At 36.6% G+C, this 24,175-nt stretch overlaps 1 protein-coding gene across 1 annotated transcript in view; it reads left to right on the top strand.

The window, feature by feature from the left end:
* The window catches only part of CUNH14orf39 (chromosome unknown C14orf39 homolog), a 35,459-nt gene extending 13,717 nt beyond the window's left edge, over positions 1-21,742 (top strand). Inside the window, exons 10-17 of the mRNA XM_027842845.1 lie at positions 431-507; positions 3,970-4,046; positions 4,129-4,187; positions 5,213-5,274; positions 6,868-7,046; positions 10,087-10,222; positions 11,656-11,713; positions 21,543-21,742. Coding sequence (XP_027698646.1) covers positions 431-507; positions 3,970-4,046; positions 4,129-4,187; positions 5,213-5,274; positions 6,868-7,046; positions 10,087-10,222; positions 11,656-11,713; positions 21,543-21,742 — 848 coding nt within the window. The remainder of the gene's footprint in view (positions 1-430; positions 508-3,969; positions 4,047-4,128; positions 4,188-5,212; positions 5,275-6,867; positions 7,047-10,086; positions 10,223-11,655; positions 11,714-21,542) is intronic.
* Positions 21,743-24,175: the final 2,433 nt, after the last annotated feature.

The raw sequence follows: 24,175 nt of genomic DNA, 5'->3' as shown, positions 1-24,175 counted from the left end.
AAAAAAATAAAATAAAATCCATAGGATTACAAAGAAAACCAAATATGTTGACATATAGTTATCAAAATATTTTAAAAAATGTTCACTGACCCCAGGTTAAGACCCCCCCACCCCCACCCCCTTTCTAAGACTGAATTGCAGAGAGGATGTTGACTTGCATTGGTAGAGGGTATTTTCTTATCTGGGAATTCCCTATACCAGTGAAATTACAGGTCTGGACCCTGTACCTAGCCCTATTTATAGGATGTCTAATTGTAACTCAGGGCTCAAGGTTACATAACATTTTCATAGTTCTTTAGTATATCACTTTTAATTCGCTGTCATATGTAAACCTAATTTTTTTTTATCAAGTCACAAGGTTAGTTCAACCCTGTAGGACATAATATATGAACTTTTTGAAAATAATTTGATTTAATTATTTATAACCTAGATGAAAAAGAAGAAAGTTCATCGAGTAATTCAACACTTGCCAGGATTGACTTCAGACCAAAGAGAAAGGCAATACTGGTATCTATTCTTTTTTTGTAAAGAGAGTAAGAAGTATTGGATATAGATATATATAATGAATACAAAAATATGGCACATTTTTATGTGTGTTGTATAGTCTGAACTAGCCATGCCAATTAGCATATGTATCACTAACTCAAGGTATTAAGGCAGCTAGGTGGCACAGTGGATAGAGTCTTAGACTGGAGTTAGGAAGACCTGAGTTCAAATATGCCCTCAAACACTTATTACTAGTGTTATCTTTGGCAAATCATTTGACCTCATCTGTAAAATGGGGATGATAATAATAGCAACTACCTCATAAGGTTGTTGTGAGGATCAAATGAAATAATAATTGTAAAATGCTTAGCATAGTACCTGGTACATAGTAAGTACTATATAAATGTTAGCTATTACTATTTTAAAAAAATCTTATGTCACAGAACTTCAGAGTTTGAAGGGTTCTCAGAGAATATCTGATCCAACCCTTTCTAATATGGGGTGTCCACTAATTTCTGGGGCAGTCAGTTCCACTTTGGGACAGTTCTTATCGTTAGAAAGTTTCTTTTTCCCTTAAATCTGAAATTTCCCAGTTTTGTATTGCTTTTAGTTTTGCTTTCTGGGGCCAAACAGAATAGGTCTAATACCTCTTCAACAAAATAGACTTTAATATACTTGAAAAAACTAGGTGGCACAGTGAATAGAGTGCCAGGCCTGGAGTCAGGAAGACTCATCTTCCTGAGTTCAAATCTGGCCTCAGACATTTACTAGATGTGTGATTCTGGGCAAGTCACTTAACTCTGTTTGCCTCAGTTTCCTCATCTGTAAAATTAGCTGGAAAAGAAAATGGCAAACCATTCCAATATCTTTGCCAAGAAAACCCAAAAGGTGTCACAAAGAGTTGGACACAACTGAAAAGTGACTAAACAATGAACAAGTCGTGATCTTTCCCACTTTAAATCTTCCTAGTTCCTTTAGTTGGGCAACAGATGCCATATTCACCAGGACCCTCAGTATTAATGGTTATCCTTTGTTGTAGTATCTTGGGATGCTAGATTAATCATTCTTTTTCTGTTAAATATTGGTATTTATTTTGATACATGCTGGTAAATGTCAAGTACATTACTGCTACTTTTGCAAGGGACAACAGTATTTCTGTCCCTAGGGAGAAATTGTAGAACCATCTTGGCCTTGCCTCCTGCAAGTGTCTCTAAGGAGATAAGTATGGATCTCCTGTTGGTTTCAGGCAGAAATCTTCCAGCCTCTTCTGCCTCTTTGATTCATAATCTAGCTTCTCCCATCTTTGGGACTTGTGACCAAATCTTGTGTTGCTGAAATCTGATTGGGCTATGACAGAAGACAATGATTCTTCAGTCCCTTCTTCCATTTCCTTTCCTGTCTTCCAAGAGAAAGTGAGCCTGATGTCTTTCCCCAGAAGTAGAGGACTTATATTTGTTTCTTGAAAGGTTGTTTACCCTTCTATGTTGAAATGCCCAGCAAATAAAAAACTTTTACCTACTCTCATTGTTCAACTTCATATGTTACTGTTTGAATGCAATATCAAGAGGTATAATAGATTTTAAGTCCCAGTAGTTTGCCAGAGTGAGATGTCTGGCTTGGGGCATGGTGTCAGAAAGAGAGTAGTTATTCATTCATCTTTGCAGTTTTTGAAGGCAGAGAGAATACTTTTGATGGAGTTTCTTTAGACAAATGAATTAGCAACAGAGGCTTGGACAGTGACTAGCTAGACTGGCTTGGAGGTGGGAGTGGGAGCAGGAGATTTTACATTTTCGGAGGCCTAGTTTGAAAGAAAAGCCACTATTCTTTGGGGAAGAACCACAGGGAAGGCCAGAAAGTCACACCTAAGGGGAGAAGAGTAGCATGGCTCCCACAGAAAGATGTGAGGGAGTAAGAGTGACAGACATCTGCCTACCTTCTTACAAGCTCAGCAACACCACTGTGATGTAAGGATTCCCTCTTACCTTTTCAGCTCCATTTTCTTCTTTATTTATTCCTGGAAACTTTTCTTCCATTTTTTCAAGGAACACTTCATTTTCCTAGATAATCTGCAAAGATCAATCACTCCAGACTTTTCATTTTTTCCTCCTGGGATGGAAAAAAGGTTCCTGCTTTTCCAACCATGTACTAGCTAAGTGATGTTGAACAAGTCATTTAGCTAATCTAAACTTCAGCCTTCTCATGTGTAAATTAGAGGAATAATTATATTTGCACTCCCTATTTTATGGATTGTGAGCAAATTGCTTAGTAAATAGTAAAGGGATTACATAATTGTGAACTATTATATAAAGCAATTCTATTTGACCTTTAGGTAATAATATAATACAATAATAGAAATTCAACGGGAATTTTTGGGGAGTTTTGTGCAGCAAATGACACAGGAAAAGTTTAGAAACTCAGAAATGCATAAAATATGTATGTAGTATTGTATAATATCAACCCAAATTTTACAATAAATTACTGTAAACACCCCATAAAAGAAAAAGAAAAAAAAATTCAGACTTCTCTGGTACAAAAAGAGAGCCAAAAAATTTTACACAGATTTTTCAGATCACAAGAGTGCTGCATCCCTAACCCACATGATGTGGAAGGGATAACTACTATCATTGCAAGTCTAGGTAGAAAACAAAGATAGTAACAGAAAAAGTTGAACAAGGCAGAGTTCAAACAATGAGTGAAGAAGCAATCGGGAATAATAGGAAGAGAGCTGGATTTGAAAGAAAAGGAGTGGGGTTTAGATCATAGTTCTGTGTTTTCTTGGGCAGGACACTTCACCTCTCAAGGCTTCAGTAATCTGATCTGTAAAATGAGATAGGACTTGTGATGTTTAAGGTCCCTACTAGTACCTTCATATCTGTGATGTTTTTCTTTATGTTTAGTCAGTCAAAACAACTCTGGCTCTTGCCATGCTAAGGAAGATAATAATTGTTTCTTTTTTTCCCCTAAAAAGATTAACCTTTTTTATTAAGTATGTAAAAATCTCAGCTTTTAATCATTTAACCTTTGTGGCCTATGCTTTCTCTGTTTTAGTTGAGAGAAATAGAATTGAGGACCAAGAAGTTGGGGAATGGGTAGAATAAACTGGTAATTAACTTTGATAAGGTATGGAAGAGACAAATAAAAAGCCATCTCTATTCTAGCAATGTTACTTTATGTTGTTACTTGAATATCTATGTAAATATTCTTAATAAAACATTGCATTACATTGCATAGGTGTGAGCTATTGTAATTAATAATGCCTTGTCTCCCCAAGTAAGATTATACATAATGTCCTTAAGAACAAAGATGGTGAAACTCAGCATCTTGCACAGTATTTTGCATTTAGCACTCAAGCAAAGTGTGTTGATCCTGACTAAATGAAGAGTATTCCAGTGGCAATGCCAAATCAAAAGCAAAAAAAAAAAATCAGATTTCTAAGTAGCAGTCTTATAAAACCACTTAAAATATTGTATTTATCTTATGCAGGAATTTGATGACTGTGTGAGGAACAAATATTCTAAAGTTTCAGCTCTTAGAAGTACACAAAACTTGATGCAATTCAGGTAATTTTCTAGAATTAGAATTTTTAATTGTTGAAAGGAACAATAAGTCAGTAAATAACAAACTTATATTTGTACATTTTAGATCGTTGATTCTTGAGAAACAATCAAGCTATAAGCAAACATTTGACAAAGGAAGTACAGGTATCTGCTGTTCATATTTTTCCTTTGAATTAGTGGGGATAAGTTATTTCTAGATTTCACCCTGTACAAGTAATAGTGGCTTTTCAAAGTGAATGTTTAATTTACTTACTGTATATTTGATAGGATAAGATGAAGAAATGCTATTTACTTACATTATAATATTTTTTCAATTTCTATTATATTCTTAATTGCTCATACATTGATTTTTTTCTGGTATATTCTAATTTCTTCTTGATTTTTGAGCAGAGGCAGGCATACTTGGATTTTGGGCCATCTATTTAATCGAGCTTCCACAATTATTAAAAATTAGTTCAATAATATAAAAAGTAACAATGACAGTTTTTCATTGGCTTATGTAGTTTATATCTTCCTATCTATTTGATGATAAAATAGTGGGTCTTGATATTGGTGTTATGAAAAACACCACGTTCTTTGTATTGTAAAGACATTAGAAAAATTCAAATAATGCAATGACTTGTACTAATAATTTGTTTAATAAGTATTTTATTATTTTCCTTGAATTAAATTCAGTTAAATAATTTGTCCCAATACTATTAGTTTATCTCTCCTTCCATCATTATAGGAAAGATGAATGTGTCATAAAGCAATGGAATATTGTCATCTGTAAGGAGAGGGGGAAAAAATCATGTCATTATCTCATGTATGTTCTATTCTGCCCCTCTGTAGTCTTCATTCAGTGTAACAGAGTAGGACTAGGAAGAAATGGGCTAGAGTCAAAGAGTAGAGGCCTCTGGTAGCAGTTTTGTAGAGGGGTTATAAAGGGAGGCTGTTATCTATGTGAACTAGATATATGCATAGATAACTATCTTATTCCTATATCATCTAAAAAGAGGACAGAAGGGTTACATCTTGCAAAGTACATAAATAACTCAGATTGGAAAGGAAGAGCAATTCTATAAATCTACAAGAGCAGAACCTTTAATTTTCATTTACCACCAAGCCTTTCTTTTTAAGAAGTTAATATATTATGCAAACAATAGTATGTTCTTGTTTAACAAACACAGATTCTGAGTGTGGAGAAAAAGAAACAGAAAGAGAATTAAAAGATTCACCAGATATCCCACAAGTAAGTATTTGGTTCAAATCTATTTAAAAAAACTTTAACTTGAGAACTATTAAATTCAGTTTGAAAACACACAATTCTGCTAGTGCTCTCATTTCATTAATAAAAAAACATTTTAAAATTCTTTTTTTCATCTCTTCTAGGGACTATAGTAGAATTTGTGTACATGCTGTGTTTTCTCTTTTGTTTAGATGTTTGGAGGCATTCTCTTCTTTTGGGTTTGTGTCTTGAGAATTACTATCACCATAATAGTGGTGGGATACTTTTTTTGTTTGCTCATTCTTCCAGTCTGCTTTCGGACTCCAGGCTTGATGTTAGGACCAGGCTCTGTGTATTTCTGTAGGGAAGACCTGGATTAGTCCTATTACGCTTTCTTGGGATATTGAGTATTGTGCTGTTCCAGGATCTCAGGGACAACTCAAGCTGGGGACTTGCAAGCTTTCAGTGCTCCCATAGTGGTCTGAACCAGGGTTAAGTGTGCTCATCACCACCCCCATCTCCCTTTCCCGAGCTCTGCAACTTCCAAACCATTAGGCTTGGATCTCAGCAACAGTAGACTGCTACTGGGCTCAGTCAGTTTCCTTTGATCTGGGATTTCTGTACAGAGTGATTCCTCTGCTGCTTGCTTCTGAACTTGCTCCTTTCTCCGTATACTGCCTAGGGCCTTCCTATCCAGAAACACCACCCTGGTGCATAAATCCCCCCCCCCCACTCCATGCACTGTGAATCTGTGACCTAGAATTGAGTAGAATGTAACAAAACTGTCAATTAGCACCTGTCCCCATTGGGGTACCCTGATATGAGTCTGGGACCTTCTCTTGCCTTGGTGCACAGCTTCCCTCTGGGTGCTGGAGTGCCCATGCAGGAAGCTCTACTGGTTTAGAGTAACAACTACAAATACTACAAATCCCCTTAGGTCTGGGATTACCCCCCTGGTTATTTCTCTGAAGGTTTTACCTACTTTTTTCTGCATACACAACCTAGGGCCTCCCTACCTGGGAATGCAGTTCCCCTCATCACCTTTCCTGAATCTGTGACCTGGAACTAGGTAGTAGATAACAAAGCTGCCAGTCAACACCTTTCCCCTATCATGGCGCCTCAGTATGGGTCGATGACCTCCTCTTGCCCTGAGACACAGTTTTTTCCTATGTTCTGGAATATTTCTTGGGACTCCTAGCCACACCCTGTCTCCAGTATCCACAGACAGACCTCTCCTATCCATAAACAGACCTTTCTGTCTATTTCTCTATGCTGACCTCAAGTAGAAAAATGATTCCCTGTGACTTTGTCTTGGGTTTTCCCATCAGGATTCAGTCTGGTGCATTTTCTAGATCCGTTTGGAGGAGTTTTAGGGATTTGTTCTCTGTGCTAGTCCTTCTCAGCTATCTTGGCTCCACCTCACAAATGAGTTTATATTTAAACTACTCTTACCTCAGATCCAATGTTTGCTAATCGAGTTGATTTGGGCGCTCCTTTGTTCTTCTCATTATGGATTACTATAATTTATTTCTTTATAAGGACTCAAAATATTTTGTGTTATTTCATTTATTACTGTAAAATTTATCTGATAGTTTTCTATGCATTGTGAATTGACAGGATGGCCACAGAGAACACATGGGCAAATTAGCAGAGGATAATCATGATGAAACTGAAGAAAACACTGAAAAATTTCCAAGTACTCCTGAAATGCCTCAATTTTTAAGAACTCCTGAATTTTTGAAAACACCTGAATGTGTGGAGAAATTAGAGTTTTCTAAAAGTCCTTCATCTGAACTGTAGGGTTTTATTTTCCTTCATGTTTCATTATTTGTGTTAAAGATTTGCTTTAGTTTAGAAGTATAATTGGTATAATAACAATACATCCTAGTGCCTATAGATTTTTATATGAAAATTCCAAAGAAGTAAATGAAGTGAATGATTTTCTCCTTTTTTGTAGCTAAGGAAACAAACAACAAAAGAAAATAAGTAATTGAGCCAGGGTCAAAAAGGAAGTCAGTATTACTAAGAAGTTGTGCTTCTCTATCTCCTGATTTAACATGTCTCGCATTACTTTTCCTAACAGATTTAATTATCTTGAAGGAGCAAATGTGGATAGAGAGCCAACTTTGAAGCCAGGAAGACTAGGATTCAAATTCTGCCTCTGATGCAAACTGGCTGTGTGACCCTGGGCAAGTCACTGAATCTCTCAGTGACCTAGGAAATGCTTGAAGACTATAATTTGCAGCTAAGATGCTGATCTGCATTAGAGGATCCTCATCTGGGATTCCTTATATCAATTACATCTAAGTCTAGTCTCTATCCTATTATAGATTAATGATTTCATACAGAATAAACAAAAGATACCATCACATACAGATACCATTGTGCAACCCACTGAGGAGTCCCCCACCCATCTGCTTTGTTCCATATTATAGAACATGAAATTGCAGTTGTAATTTGTTAGGCACCCTATTGGGAATATCACGTAATATTGCATATAATATTATATATCACATAAACATTCACTTAAAATCCCATACTTTGGAGATAATAGGTCAGCAGGATGAAATAAATAATGCCTTTATCTTTTAATTTAGTATAGTCCTTTCTGTGATGCCAAAACTGCTCAAATAGAAATATCAAATAAAAACAGAATTGCTGATTTTTGTGTGTTTTCTACAGCTTTCCTGAAACTATTTTCTCATTTTTTTATTCTCTAGAGTTTTTCAAGTAAATATTTCTGCTTATTTGTTGCTAATAGTTAGTCCCTTAACTTCTTTTCTTTTTTATTTCTATAACTAACATTTCCAGTGCTATAGAGAAAAAGAATGACTTAGAGTTAAAAACCTGGATTCACATCCTGGTTCTGTCTTGCGAGTAGAGATTATTTCATTCATTGTGTTTGTATTCCCAGCACCTAGAAAAGTGCATTGCACAGAAGGAACTTAATGACTTTGTGTTGATCAATTGATTCTTTGCAATTGATATTGACCAAATCACTTAACCTCTTTGGACCCTAGTTTCTTCATCTATAAAAAATGAGAGGATTGGATGCATTAGATTACCACTTAGGTCCCTCCTATCTCTAAATCTGTGATCATAGTAACATTTCTATGTATTAGGAATTTTTTTTACTTGTATTCACCTGTTGCTCTAAGGTCTTCAGTTTGGTGCCTATAAGACTGTACTTTCTACTAGTATTTTGTACTAATGCTTTCTAGTTTCTTCCAAAAGTAGCTGTTTTCCCAATTCCCTTATTTCTTTATTGACACCTTTAGTGACACCATCATCCCAGTCCACATTCGAAAACCTTCAACACTTTGACCTCCCTTTTATCTACTATGTCAGATTTATGATCAATTCATATTGATTCTTCCAAAATGTTTTTTTCGGATGTATCCCTTCCTCTCCAATCTTGGTGACACCACACTTGTCCAGGTTTAAAAACAAATTGTTCAGATATTTCAGTTCTGTCTAACTCTTTGGGACCCCATTTAGGGTTTTCTTGGCAAAAATACTGGAGTAGTTGGCCATTTCCTTCCCTAGCTCATTTTTCAGATGAGGAACTACTAAAGCATACAGAGTTAAGTGACTTGCCCAGAGTTACACAGCTAGTAAGTGTCTGAAGCCAGATTTGAACTAGGGAAAATGAGTCTTCCTGACTCCAGGTCAAGTACTTTTATCTACTACGTCACCTAGCTGCATGGACAGGCTTTATATCTGGATTACACAATAGCATTTCATGTTACTACGGGAAATAATTCAATCCTTAAGCAATCTGTCATTTTATCCACGTTAGTGTTCTCTTCAATGCAAGTAGGTGATGTAGCTGAAAAATTCATTTCCCTGAAGCCAACGTGGTAATGAATTTCTCTGAAATTAGCTAGGCTAATCTAAATGAGATATATCCTTTGTTATTACTGTACATGTAATATATCCACCTTTTTTATGAAGCCTTTCCAGTTTGATGGGATCTACCAGAATTTTCTCTAAGTTGTCATGGCTTTTCAGAACCCAGAGTAACCTTCATGCCACCATAAGACATCAGATTAGGTCTTTAGTGAAAGAGACTATAAATCTAATCATTCTAAAACATTGTTTTGGTCATGTTCTCTCTTGCCCAAGAACCTACATTTCCAATTGAACCAAACTCCTCTGACTGGCTTTCAAGGCCCTCAGTGATGGACCCCACCCAAAGTAAACACCCTTATTTCTCATCATTCCATAATTCATCATCTGGTCTGATTACTCATATGTTTGTGGGATGTGTGATAGTGGGGATTCCTCAATTTATGAGATAGACTGGATAGCAACTGCATTCCCTCCCAATTCTCAAATTCTGTGGTACTATTTAGTCTCCTCACTATTTTCCCTTCACATCCTGCTGCCTTTCACTCACCATACACTTGCTTATGTTGCTCCCACAACCTGGAATGTTCTTTCTGTCCCCTTTTCCTATTTATTTAAATTTTATTTATCCTTGAAGGCCCAGATCAAGACCTATTTGGTCATACTTTCATTGATTTTTCCCTTCTCTTAACTCTAACACACTCAGTCTGTACTACATTACTTACTGCATTTTTATTATTGGTTTATTGGTTTTATCCTTGTCTTCCTAATTAGTAGTAAGTTCACTGAAGCTAAGACTGTGTTCTGTATCTCCTGGGTACTTAGAATAGTGTTAGGCACTCAATAAATGCTTGATTTATCAGAAAGTTTGTCTAATGGCTTGTTCACAGTTAAATAAGAGATGAATATGTACAGAGATGTTTGGGATGGTTCTCTTTAAAAATTGTTTATAAGAATATAACAATAACTTCTCTGTTTACATAACAGGCTTAGAAATATAGGACTTGAAGCCAAATCACAAAAGACACCACATGCATTTTCTTTTCTTATGGGTTCTTCCACATCACCTGGATTTAATTTATTTGAGTCTTCTGAATTTGGAAATGAAAACTTGCCAGATCAGGTAAGAACATTTTGTTCTTTTAAATTATATATTGTCTCAGTTGATAGATGCCCACTTTGTTTCCAGTTCCTTGATAACACGAAAAGTGTTGTTAAAAATATTTATGGATATATGAGACCTTTCTCCCTGTCTCTGACCTCTTTGGAGTATATGTTCAATCATGCATTACTTGGTCAAAGCATATGTACAAGTTAATGACTTTTCTAGTGTAATTCCAAATTGCTTTGCCCTAATACATATACAGATACATTGCAGAATATAATACTGGGCCAATTCATAGCTCCACAGTTCCTCAAAAATTTGCAGCTTAGGCCTTTTGTCCTATTTGCCAATCTGTTGTGTGTGAGGTGAAATTTCAGTTGTTTTAGTTTTCCCTTTCTCTTATTATTAGTGATTTCAAAAAATTTTTCATATAGTTATTGATAGTTTGCATTTTTTCTTTTAAAAACTGCCTATTCATATACTTGAACAACTTTGATCTGTGGGGGAATAGTTTAACAGTTTATATTTTACTGAGATTGATCACTTATCTTATTATTCAGAATACTTGGCTCTTAATGAGTTTTAGATGTTTCAGAAAATCAAATCCATTCTTAAGTGCTAAAAATTTGCTAACACACAGAATATTCAAATGAAATAAAGGAGACGATTCCAAAGGAGGAGTTACAAAATTTTTTTGAATAATTTATTTATTTTTTAAAAATTTCATTTTAAATTAAATCATTTTAAAATGTTACATCTTTCTTCCATCCTGTCTTTCAGTTTATGTATTTTAAATTTTACAAGTATTTAACACTTGCTTAATTCTCCCATATTTTGAAGTATACATATAAATTCAACTTTATACACAGGGAAAAAGTATTGAAAATTGTTCTTAGATTTTAGTTTTACTGTGTATCATTCTACCTCAAATGTTTGATCCAGCAAGCTTTCCTTCCGAATGACAGGAGAATTGAATATAACTGTAATTATACTTCACTAGCATTTATAGTCAATATATTTAATACAGAATAAGTACTATTTTTAGTAGCATCAGCATGCAAATAAGTGTACTTCATGCTACCATGGAGGCACAGGTTTTTTTTTTAAAGTTTTTTTTTTGGGGGGGGGTGAGGCAATGGAGTTAAGTGACTTGCCCAAGGTCACACAGCTAGTAAGTGTTAAGTGTCTGAGGCCGGATTTGAACTCAGGTTTTACTAACTCCAAGGCCAGAGCTCTATCCACTGTGCCACCTAGCTGCCCCAAGGCACAGTTTTAAGGCCAATTCATTATTGTATATTTTTTTTTACTCCTTACCCCAATTTTTACAAGGATTAAGTCCAATATGAAAACCATAAAGGATTGTATTATACTTTTATTTAGTTTCAAATATGTATTTTATAATTATTTTATATTGCTCTTACAAGTTAAATTTAATGGAAATTATTTTACAGTTTGATGAAAATTATTCTTCAGGAAATTTAAATCCTGCCTCCTCACAAAAAGATATTGGTAAGCATTTTATTAAGTATAATAGCCTTGACTTGAAGTTTGTTATCCATTAAAAATTCAGTTCAGTTCAACAGATATTTAATAAATGCCTTCTGTTTGCTAAGAAATTTGCTAAGTACTGTTATTAGGAATATAGAGACAAAAATAGAACAGTACCTTCTCTTGAGGAACCAACAGTCTACTGACAGGAATACCACATGTAAACAAATGAATATAATGCAAAGCAAATTGAGGAGAAGAACTTTAACTTGGGGACCAGGGAAGGCTTAAGGAAGGAAGTGACACCTGAGTGAATCCCTGAAGGAAGTCAAAGATTCTGAGAGATGAGATGAGAAGGTCATGTATTATATACTTAGGTGATTGTCCAGAGGCAGAAGTTGTAGTTTTGAATTCTGGCAAGCTAATTTGGCTAGAACATAGTTTGTAAAGAGGAGTAGGAGGAAATAAGGTAGGAAAGGTAGGCAGAAGTCACCCTATAGAGGGTGTGAAATACTAGGCTGAACAGTTTGTACTTTATCCCAGAGGTATTGGGAAGCCTCTACAGGTTTTTGAGCAGGGGAGTGACATAGTAGTCAAACCTGAATCTTAGGAAGATAATTTAGGGAGTTCTAGGAAAGGTGAGAAACTAGAAGCAAAGAGACTGATTAAAATAACAGAAACAAATAATAGGAGCTGACATTTATATGGCTTTTTAAGAGAAGACATAGCATCGAAGAGGTAGTTTCAGAGTCTAGAAGTTCTGGGTTCAGAAGTTCCATCACTGACACATACTGGCCCTGTGGTCTTGGGCAAGTCACTGACCCTGTCAGTATTTCTGACAACTTTCTAAGCCTATAAGTTACTGACAAGTTGCCTAGCTGTATTGCTAGCAAGGAAATCACGTCTGCTTCAATATATAACTCTTTAAAATTTGCAAAATGTTTTACATGTTACCTCATTGGATGAATAAAGACAAATTAGGAAGCTACTTCAAAAGTCTAGGTAAGAGGTGATGAAGGCTTGAATTAGAGTAGAGTTGTATGTATGGAGAGACGGAAATTGATATAAGAAATATTAAGGTAGGACTGAAAAGATTTGTCTACTGATTAGGTGTGGATGACAAAGGACAAAGAAGAGTTAAGAATGACTAAAGTTTTAAACCTGGGTGACTTGAAGGATGATGGTGACCTTAATAGAAATAGAAAAGTTTGGAGAACTGAGTTTAGGGGGGAAGATAATGAATAGTATATTAGACATGTTGAGTTTGGAATACTGATAGGAAATCCATTGTAGGTGCCAGCAAGCTGCTAGCAATGTACAGAAATTCAAGAGAAAAATTGGAACTGGATAGATAGATTTTGTAATCAATCAGTCAGTCAGTCAGTAAACATTTATTAAGCACGTGTTCTGTGCCAGGCACTGTACTAAGTGCTGGGGATACAAAGAAAGGTGAAAGGCAGTTCTTATTCTCAAAGAGCTTACAGTCCAATAGGGAAGACACCATGCAAAGAACTGTACAGATAAGCTATATACAAGATAAATTGGAAATAATAAACAGAGATTATTTCTTAGAAGTAGGAGGGATGGGGAAAGGCTTCGTGTAGAAGCAGCGATTTTAGCTGAGGCTTGAAAGAAGTCAGGGAAGCCAGGAGGTGGAGATGAAAAGGAAGAATATTCCACGTGTGGGGGACAGCCAGTGAAAACACCTGGAGTAAGAGATGAGGTGTCTTTTTCTTTCTTTTTTTTTTTTGAAGTGTCTTTTTCAAGGAGAGACCAGTGTCATTGGATCTCAGAGTATGTGAGGGGTTGAGGAGGATGGTATAAGAAGACTTGATAAGTGGAGGTGGGGCAGGATATGAAGGACTTTGAGCAGAAGATTTTATATTTGATCCTGGAGGTGACTGGGAGTCACTGCAATTTATGAAGTAGAAGGATGACATGGTCAAGCTTCATGGTCAAGCTGAGTGGAGGTCGGACTGGAGTGGGGAGAGACTTGTGGCAGGCAGACTATCTGGCAGGCTGTTGTAATAGTCCAGACATGAGTGATGAGGGCCTTCACCAGGGTGGTAGCAGTGTCATAGGAAAGAAGGGAGATGTATGCAAGAAATGTCATGAAGGTAAAATCCACAGGCCCTGGCAACAGATTGAATACGGGAAAGGAGAGAGAGTGAGGAGTCAAGGATGACACCTAGGTTGCAAGTCTGAGAGACTGGCAGGATGATGCTGTCCTCAACAGCAACAGGGAAGTTTGGAAGAAAGAGAGGTTGAAGGGGGAATGATAATGAGTTCACTTTTGAACATGTTGAGTTTAAGATACCTATAGGACATCCACTTGAAGATGTCAAATAGGCAGTTGAAGATGGGAGGATAGAGGTCATCAGGGAGGTTTGAGCTGTATACACAGATTTGAAGCATCAGCTTCAAGATGGTCATTGAATCCATTGGAGCTGATGAGATCATCAGGTGAAATAGTATAGAGGTAGAACAGCAGGGTGGATCCTTCAGACACTTAATAGCTATGTGACCCTGGACAAGTCCTCTGTTTGCCTCAGCTTCCTCAACTGTAAAATGGGGATAATAACAATACCTACATTGCAGGTTTTCTGTGAAGATCAAATGAGATACTATTTAGAAAGTACTTAGCACAGTGCCTGTCAGATAGTAGATACTATATAAATGCTTATTCTCTCCCTTTTATCACCTGTGGGACACTCACTATTAGCAGAAATTGAGGAGGTGAGACAATTGGGAAAACCAGGAGAAAGAAATACACTGAAAACCTAGAGAAAAGAGAATATTGCGGAGAAGTGGGTGATTGACAGTGTTAAAGACTGGTCGTGAAGAATGAGAGTTAAGAAAAGACTGTTAAATTTGGCAGTTAAGAGATTGTTAGTAAGTTTAGAGTGAGCGGTTTTGGCTGAATGATGAAGCTGGAAGCCAGACTGCAGAGAATTAAGGAGAGTGGAGGCACCTACTATAGGAGGCCTTCTCAAGGAGTTTAGCCACAAAAGGCAGGAGAAATGTGGAACAATAGTTAGCCAGGGGGGAGGGATCAAGTGATGGTTTTTTGAGGATGCAGGAGACATGGACATGTTTGTAGACAGTATAAAAGCAGCCTGTACATAGAAAGAGATTGAAGATAATTGAATGAGTTGGTAAAATAGAGGGGGCAGTCTGCTAGAGCAGATGGAATGAAAAGGGATCACTTGTGCATGTAGCGGGGTTTGCTTAGGCCAGGAGAAGAGGTGAGGAGAAGATAGTGATAGAGGCATCTGAGTGAAATGAGATTAAGAGGAGGAAGAAGAGGGAGCTCTCAGTGAATGGCCTCGATCTTTTTTTTTTAGTAAAATATGAAACAAAGTTCTCAACTGAGAAGGGAGAGGGAGAATGAGCCATGGAAGGTTTGAGGAGGGATGAAAAGATTTGGAAGAGCTACTCTGATGAGTGAGGTAGTAAGTTAATTAGAGAAGTGTAAAAGGATTGCCTAGCTGCAGTAAGGGCCTAGTTGAAGTTATATAACAAATTTCTAGTGGACCCAGTCAGCACAGTTTCATGATTTTCTCAAGTTTTATTCAGCATCATGTGTTTAGAAACAAAGGCAAAGGATGATACAAGTGATATGAGTCTCAAGCTTGGCAGGCAAGATCTGTGCTACAATAAGGGAACAAAGGACACAAGAGAAGAGGACAGTGTAATGTTGAACTGGTTCACTAATGAGTCAAGATGGAGAAAGGCTCAGGGTGTACAAGGTGATGGCCTGGGAAGGAAATGAAAGGTTGAGGGATTGGAGGTCAGTTTGGACGAAGAACAGAGTTGGGCATGCAAGGCAGAGGGAGAAGTGGAACTATGATAGATGGTGATCAGATAAGGGAATTTCAGGGTTCATGAATACGGAAGAAGAGTGTTTATAGATGATGGCAAGATGGCAAGAGATGACAATTGAATAAGAGAGGATGATTGAATGCCTACAGGCAGAAGAAAAAGGAGAGGAGAAAAAAAAGGACCAGGACAAAGCTTCAAGGGAGACCTTCACTAAGAAGGTGAGAGATGTATGATGAAGTAGCAAAGGCTAGAAGAAGAGTGGTCAGAGAGGGAGGAGAACACCCAGGAGAGAGCAGCAAGAAGAAAAAAAAAACTGCAGAAGGGAAAAAGAGGATTAGGGCTAAGAAATTGGGAAATGGGATTTAGTAGTTAAAAAATCATTGGTAATTTGGCAAAAGCAACTTTAATTGATTGGTAGGGTCAGTAGATGGGTTTTGAGGGAGTGAGAAGTGAATAAGTAGTGAAGAAGTATAGGCATAAGAGCAAATTACTCTCGGGAAGTTTGGTTGTGAGAGAGAGAATGGATATCAAATTGATGTCAGGGGACAGCAGTATTAAATGAAGGGGTTTATTATTATTTTTTTTTATTTAAAGATTGGAAAGATAAGTGTGTCTTAGGCATCTGGGAAGAAAACAGTGTATAAGAAAAGATTGAAGATAAGAGGAAAAGATGGCATAATCAAAGGGGAAAACTCCTAAAGGAGACAGCAGATGGGATCAAAGGCACAAATATAGGGGTTGGCCTTGTGAAAAGGGCCACCTCTTCTTCAGAGACAGCAGCAAAGTAGGAAAGAATGGGGGACAATGTAAAGGGCTTTTGATGAGTGAAATAGAGGAAAAGAAAGAGCTTGTGATAGTCTCTATTTTGTGATTAAAGTAGGAGTTAAGGTCCCCTGCTGATAGAGAGTAGAACTTGTAGAAAATGTGAGGAGAAAAGAAAAGGTTTGGAATGACTACTGTGTGATCAAGAATTAATCAGGGAAGAATAAAATGACTTCTAAACATCTGTGAGGGCCCAGCTAAGATTAGATAACATAAATTTGTAATGAACCTAGTTGTCACGGTTGTATGACTTCCTTCATTGGCATTACGAGGTGCGTGAGTAGAAATGGAAAAGGCAAATGCTGTGAGTAAATCTGGGATTCTAGCAAGGTATGAATGAAGAAGAGACAATGGACGAGGGAATAAAGGGTAGAGAATGGGGTATAGTTAAACTGATTAAACTCTCAGCTCAAGACTGAAGGGAGCAAAAGTAAAGCCAGATCATTGGTGATGGACTAGAAGAATATGGAGATCTTGGAGACCATGGCAAAGATGAAGAAAGGTTTAGGATGAGAAAGGTACTGATGCGAGAAATGGAAGGATAGAAAATTATGATTGGAGAGATTCAAAAGTTCAAAATCATGGTGGTAGCTTGAGATTTTGAGATGTGTGGAACAGGGGAACAAGAAGCAGCGAATAGGATCAGAGAAACCAAGCTAAAGGGACCACAGAAGCTATCTAGTTCAAGACCCTCATTCTGAAGTTGATGAAATTAAGGTCTAGAAGAGTTAAGTGACTTGCCCAATGTCACACAAGTAGTAAGCAAAAGAGATGGGATTTGAACCCAGGTCCTCTGACTCTAGAACCAGGCATCTTTCCAGTACACCATCGTGAGAGATACTTCTTTTAGGATCCTGCCTCTGTTATCCAGTCTTATCTATCTTTCTCAACATTATGTCATCCACAAATATAAGTATGTTGCATGTACCTTTATCTGAGTCTTTGCTGAAAAAATATTAAACGGCACAGGACTAAGAATGGATCCCTAGGGCACTCCACTAGACACCTCTTGCCAAGTTGATACTGAACAACTTATGACTACTCCTTAAGTATGGCTACGCAAATAGTTGTGAATCCATCTAATTGTACTTATCAACTAGACCATTTTCAACAAGAATGATTTAAAGTACTTAATCAAATGCTTTGCTAAAATCTAGGTAAATAGCTTTCCCCAGATATACCAGTTTAGTTGCCTCGTCAAAAAAGAAAATAAAATCAGTATGGCATAACCTGTTCTTGATAAAGCCATTCTGGCTCTCTGTCATTTTCATTTACTTTTCTAGATATTCACTAACCATCTCTTTAATGATTCATTCTATAATTTCCTCAAGAATTGAAATTAAGCTCATTGGCCCATAATTAGCAGACTTTATCTCTTCCTTTTTAGAAAATGAGATAACATTTGCTTTTCATTTGTCCTGAGAAACCTTTCCTGTTCTCCCTAAGTTTTTAAATATTACTGACCAGGGCTCAACAATCACTGCTGCCAGTTCTTTCAGTGCTTGAGAATGTTGTTCATCTAGGCCAGGTGTCTTGAACTCATCAAAAACAAATAGCTGCTCTCCTCCTATCTCCTTAAGTAGCTTGTATATTAATTCCCTGTTAGTACATTTTAGAATTCTGTCATTTCAAGTGTAAAAGTTATTCTTGGCCAAAAAAAAAATAGAAAAGAAGAATAAAAATTGAACAGTTCTGCCTCCTCTCTGCTGTCCTTGATCATCACCTCATGAACTCTAATAAGTGATCCTATCCCTGTTTAATCTACCTCTTTGCCGTAATACAGCCAAAGCAGAACAAATTAAAAACCTCTTTTTTGTTGTACTTAGCATTCTTTACCAACCTCTTCTCATTCTGAACTTTAGCATTTTGGATACTACTTTTATAGGACCATGCCACAGTTTTGTGTTTCCTCTGTTATCTGTCCTTGCTTCTATCTTCTGTATAACTTCAATATCTAAGTTGACTGGTAAAGTCCTTGTGAAATCCACATCAGTCTTTTCAGATAATACCCACATTTTTTGATCAGAAGCGTTTTTCTTTGCATCTTGAGAATGTAATTATTGAGTTTCCAATTATTCCTGAGCTGACTTCTCTAGAATTTTAGTTCATGGGATCCCATAAAACTCTTTTCTCATTCTTTTGAGATCTGTGCTTCTAAAATCTAGGGTGCATGTCAGTCCACGCCTGACTTTCTTCTTCTTCTCTCTCACTCTCTATTACAAACTCTGGAGGGAGTTAGCACTTCTCCCAAAGTTCCCATCATTTCTACCTGTGCAACCTGTTCCTTTTTGTTCATGGAATCCTTAATAGAATTTCCCTTTTGTTGGTTCTTTCACCTTTTGAAAGATGACATTTTAATTTTGGTAAGTTAAGAAGCTATAAACATCTATGCTCTTGACAGAGAGAGTACCTCCAGCGGCTACTTTGATAATAGAAGTCCCCTGTGACTATTATATTATGTCTTTATGATAGGCTTATGATCTCTTTCTTAAACTCCTCATTTATTATCTCTTTCTGTCCAAATGGTCTATAGTATATGGAGTGTGTAGGATGTTCAGGGAGGACTGGCATCTCTGCTGTGAGGTTTTCCAAGTCCTTTTCAGGGCTGCTTATCTACCTTTGGTGTCCACCTGCCACCCAACTCTTACCTGCGGTTCCAGGAAGCTATCACATGCTTAGTGGCCATACCCTGCTAAAATCATCTTGCAGACAGACTAAACCATGTTCAGGGTAACCGATTGGCCTCAAACCTGTCAGTTAGTTAGGGGGATGTCTACTTCAAGCCTGTGAAGACTTTTTATTGGTGGAATGAGTGGATGAGAACAATTTATTTTAACTGCCATGAAGGTGGCTGAAACAGGTGCTATGGAGTGCTCAGAGTTTGGTCAGGCATCAAAGATGCCAAGGTCATCCACTACATCCCAGGCCATCGCTAGTTGTCTTGATTTTGTCTTGCCACTGGACTTGGTGACTCTGGAAGAGAGAGTGAGGCTGGCAACTTTGTCCAACTCTCCCTCACTGAAATCCAATTCACATGCAAGTCATCACCTGTGATACTGGTCCTCTTCGAAAATGAAGGACCACCACCAGCACCAAGTATAAACTGATGACAAAATTTCGTCTGTTTTCCCTCCATTGATCTTCTCCCAAATTCTTTCTACTATGCCAACACACTCTTGTTCCTAGATTTTATCCAATTATATATTATATATGTATACATATATATATATAATCTTCTTAATATACATTATCCTGCCTCACCTCTCTTTTACCTATTCAGTTTCTTTTGAATAGTTTGCCCCTTCAGAAGCATATTCCAGTAATGAGTTTCATGGCACCAAGTTTCAGTATTATCAAAAACAAAAAACGGCTATCTCTCCAAAGATTTTAATAGCATTATTTTTTGGGGGGGCAGGGCTAGGCAATGGGGTTAAGTGACTTGCCCAGGGTCACACAGCTCGTAAGTGTTAGGTGTCTGAGGCTGGATTTGAACTCAGGTCCTCCTGAATCCAGGGCTGGTGCTCTATCCACTACGCCACCTAGCCTCCCCAATAATATTATTTTTAATGTTTATTGATGCTGGGGTTTTTTTGCTTTTTGCACTATAGCCAAGTCCCAATACATGCCATTTCTATAGGACTCTTCCTTATAAGAGAGAAAAAAAGTCAAGCAAAACTATCTAACAATACTTTTCTTCCTTTTGCTTAGTGTTGTATTTTCTTATCTATTCCGGGCAATTTTCCCTAATTAATTCCTTAAAAGAAATATGGTAGGTGAAGGGGGATAGGAAGCATTGGATGTAGCATCCCTCTTAGATACACTCTGGCTCAGTGTATTGTTTAGGTTATTATCTGTTCAAAACCACAACTCAAGTCCCCACCAATGTATAGTTTTGCCAGACCTTATCAAATGGCACATATGTTCAAAAGCAAAAGGTGGTTAAGACAGAATAGCAAAGGAAATAACAAGAAATTGAAGCAGGCAATAAACATTTTCTAAATGAAGGATTCCCAACCTGTTTTGTGTGGTGGATCTCTTTGGCAGTCTGCTGAAGGCTATGGATTCTTTCTCAAGATAATGTTTTTAAAGACATTAGATAAAATACACAGAATTAAAAAGAAAATCAATTTTTTAGGAATGACTTTGATAAATTAGGAGATCAGGAAACTAGATGCCACAGTGAATAGCACACTGGACCTGGAATGAGGAAGACCTGAATTCAAATACAACTTCAGACGCTTAGTAGCAAGTCTACTTCAGATTTCCCATCTGTGAAATAGGAATAATAATAGCAACTACCTCCCAAGGTTGTTGTGAGGACTGAGATTAATATTTGTAAGGTACTTAGCACAGTGCCTGACACATAGTAGGCACTATATAAGTACAATTATAATTATAATAATTATTATTTGGAGGGCTGTGCACTGAGTAAAAGCTGCAAAGAGAAAAAGGTTTAAGGACAAATTAAAGATTTAGAGCGAGAAGGAACCTTAGAGATCATCTAGCTCAACTTCCTCTTTTTTTTTTAAACAGATGTGGAAATTTGTTCCCGAAGTTGTGACTTGCCTAATAGGGTCACAGAGCTAGGATTTCAAACCAGATCTTTTGATTCCAAATTCAATACTCTTTTCTAGGAAAATTTCTTAATTTTAGATAATCCTAAAGTTATCCAAAAGTAGAATGGTCAAAGGCTAGATGACCATTGTCAGGTATGTTGTAGAAAGGATTCAGGTCCTTGAAGTCCTTCCCAAATCTGAGATTCTGTGTATTTGAAATAATGCATGTTTCATTTGGAAGTATTTGGAATTTTAAAATGGCAAGGTACTATTAAAGAGTTACTCCATAGTCAACTAAATTAACCACTCATGAAATAAAATTAAATTTTGGATGTTTTGAAAATTCTTAGGTTACAGCCTATACATAGAACATCAAAAAGGTACTGTTTAAAATCAAGATTTATGATCAAATGTATTTTTATATTTTATTCATGGTTTTTCATAATGATAGTTAACAAAAATAATATCTAATATTTTCCTTTAAAATAATACAAGGAAATAAGAATCAAATAATTTTTGAAGTTCACTTTAAAAATTTTATAACTATTTCATTTTAACTGTTTCAATGTAATTCATATTTATTACATATGATATACCATATTTTACATATTTTGTATGAATATTATACATTCCATATTTATTTTTCTCAGGAGGCTTATTTGGAAAATTAGAAGGAGAAGATACTTTTACATTCCCATTTTCATCAGAACCTTCAACTCATACATTTGGAGATGGAAAAGATGACTTTAGTTTTTCATTTTCATTTGGACAGGATCAACACTCATCACATTCTTCCTCTTCAAACAGTTTTCCATCTTCACAAAATTCAAAACAGTTTACTTTTTTTTGAATTCATGATTGTGCTACCCAAGAATTTACAGTATGATTTTAAATTCTTACTGGAAAATATAAACATTGTTTCTTTTCTTCCCCTTTCAGTTGATGTAGTAATGCATTACTGTTGTTTTATGAGATTATATTGATTTGAATTTGGAAAAAAGTCTTTGTTATTAAATTTTATATCTATGGTATTGGTTAATTATTACTTATATTAAATGTGATTCTATGGTTCTAATTAAGTCAGAATTACATTCACTTCAGCAGATATTAGTGATAAGTATTGAGCCTGATTGGACCCATCCCACTGTGGTGGTATATTATGTGCTTTGAAAGTAGCGTAATTCTTTCAAGGCCACTGTAGTATTGCTTAGTGCATCCCTGCACAATGTTTATCAGTGTTGTCAAACACTTAGGCACTAGTGAACTGGGGGCATTTCTGCTTCTAAGTGCTGTCAAGTGGTGCCCTTGTGTTATTCAAAAATGAATGTGCCTCCAATAATCTAACTTGTTACCAAGAAGTGATTTAAGCACTACAGAAAAAAAGAGCTTATGTAATTTTTGGTAGAGAAAATGGAACAAGGAAGAATAATTATTTTAATATTTTTATAGTCAATAAATTAAATGAAACATATTTTGGTAGAATTGGTGAAAATTCAGGAAATTATATTATTGTGCCATTAGTGAGATTGTTAACATACTAATTATATTCTGTGTGGAAGCCCTGTAAAAACTATATTCCTTGTGTTAATTTACTAAGGACTGATTATTCTTTATGTTTTATATACAGAATTTATAAATATGGTTATGTCTGGTTTAAATTAAAATACTTGAGACCATCAATTTTTATCAGCATAATCTGTCATTTAGTACCTTTAGTTTATGTGTAATTCTTTCAGAAATTTCCTGCCTAGAATATTTTTTTCATTAACTATATTAATTAACTACATTAACTATATTACATTACATCTTGTGGGTGATTTAGCTAATGTTGGAAAGCCTTTAGGAAAATGGGAAGCTATGTTAAAAGATAACAGCAATATAAACTTTGAAAAGTGAAAAATTCAGTCCATTAACTTACTATTTTTGTTTATAAGATGCATAGAATTTGGTGTGATTTACATTTTGACTGAGGTAAATAAATAGTTTGATGCTAGGAAGGCATAAAATATGGTGGCAATATAGTGTGATGGAAAGCACACAAATACAGAAGACTGAATTTGGAACTAGAGGATATATAGTAAAATTCTGTCTCTGCTACTAATTATCTGGATAGCCTTTGAAAAGTCATTTAAACTTTGTGAACATTCTTCAATTATGTAAATGAAGGCAGTGGAAGTAAATTATATCTAGGGTCCTTTCCAGCTTTTTTTTTAAATTGATGATTGAAGTTATAAGATTTAGAGCTGGGTCCAGGAACAGATCCAGACCAATGGGTAGCTAAAATGAGGATTCATCGGTCAGTTATGCAGCATCTGGAGTGAACTTGGGACCCCTGCTGTGCAGAAACTTAAGTCTGAGCCCACTATCCCCAAGCAGGATAGTAGGATAGGGGAGAGTATGCTCTCCGAAGTATTGAGGGGAAATGTTTGTGCTTTTGACCTTGCTACATCTTCAAATCAAATATAACCTTACAAATAGTCTTTGAAACACAGATGTGGTGGCCACATTAAAAAAAGATTAGCCATTTTAAAGTCAACCAGGAAGTCATGGAGAAAGCAACAGAAGTCTACACTAGGCTCAAATCAAGGATCCTGGGACCAGAGGTTGAAGCAAAATAGAACACTAACAAACCTGCCTTGGAGAAGGTCAAAGCAGAGGTGAAGAAGAGTGACGATCAATTGGCAGGAGGGGTGGCCCGCAAGGAGAAGACAGAGGAGGAGCCTAATGCTGATCTCGCAGCTCTGGTGAGTAGTAAGTCTACAACCCAAAAGGAGAAGAAATGGTGAGGAAAAAGAATGAGAAGAATGACAGAATATGGGAGAGGAGCAAAGATACAGCTCGTCTGAAGACCTGCACAATGACAGCATTCAAGAGGATCCAGCATTGGACAGGCCAGGGAATGACTAGCAGGAAACAGTAGGTTCGGATAGACTTGGAGTCCCTTGACGAGGAAAGCTGAGGTCCTGGGCGTGCTGCTCCTGACCTCTGCCTGGCCCTGTGTTTGAGCCCCTTCACTAAGTTACATAGTAGGTGATGTTTAGGTCTTGTTCCCCTTCTGTCCCCAGACTCCTGTAAAAGCTGAGAACCTTTGGGAGATGCTGTGCTCTTTAGTTGTATTTGTCCCCTTGGGGTCTTTTCCCTCACCTAATTTCTGTGATTTCAAAACAACATGAACTGAATATAAAGGGATTTTTACTGAAAAAAAGTAATGAAGAAAATTTGTGTTAATCGATGTTAACTGGCTAACTGGAACTAGGGTATTAGCTATGCAATACTGGCTTGC

The sequence above is a fragment of the Vombatus ursinus genome, unplaced genomic scaffold (genome assembly GCF_900497805.2).
Source record: "Vombatus ursinus unplaced genomic scaffold, bare-nosed wombat genome assembly UNPS02014893.1, whole genome shotgun sequence".
NCBI lineage: Eukaryota > Metazoa > Chordata > Mammalia > Diprotodontia > Vombatidae > Vombatus > Vombatus ursinus.
This window is presented reverse-complemented; position numbering and strand designations above follow the sequence as displayed.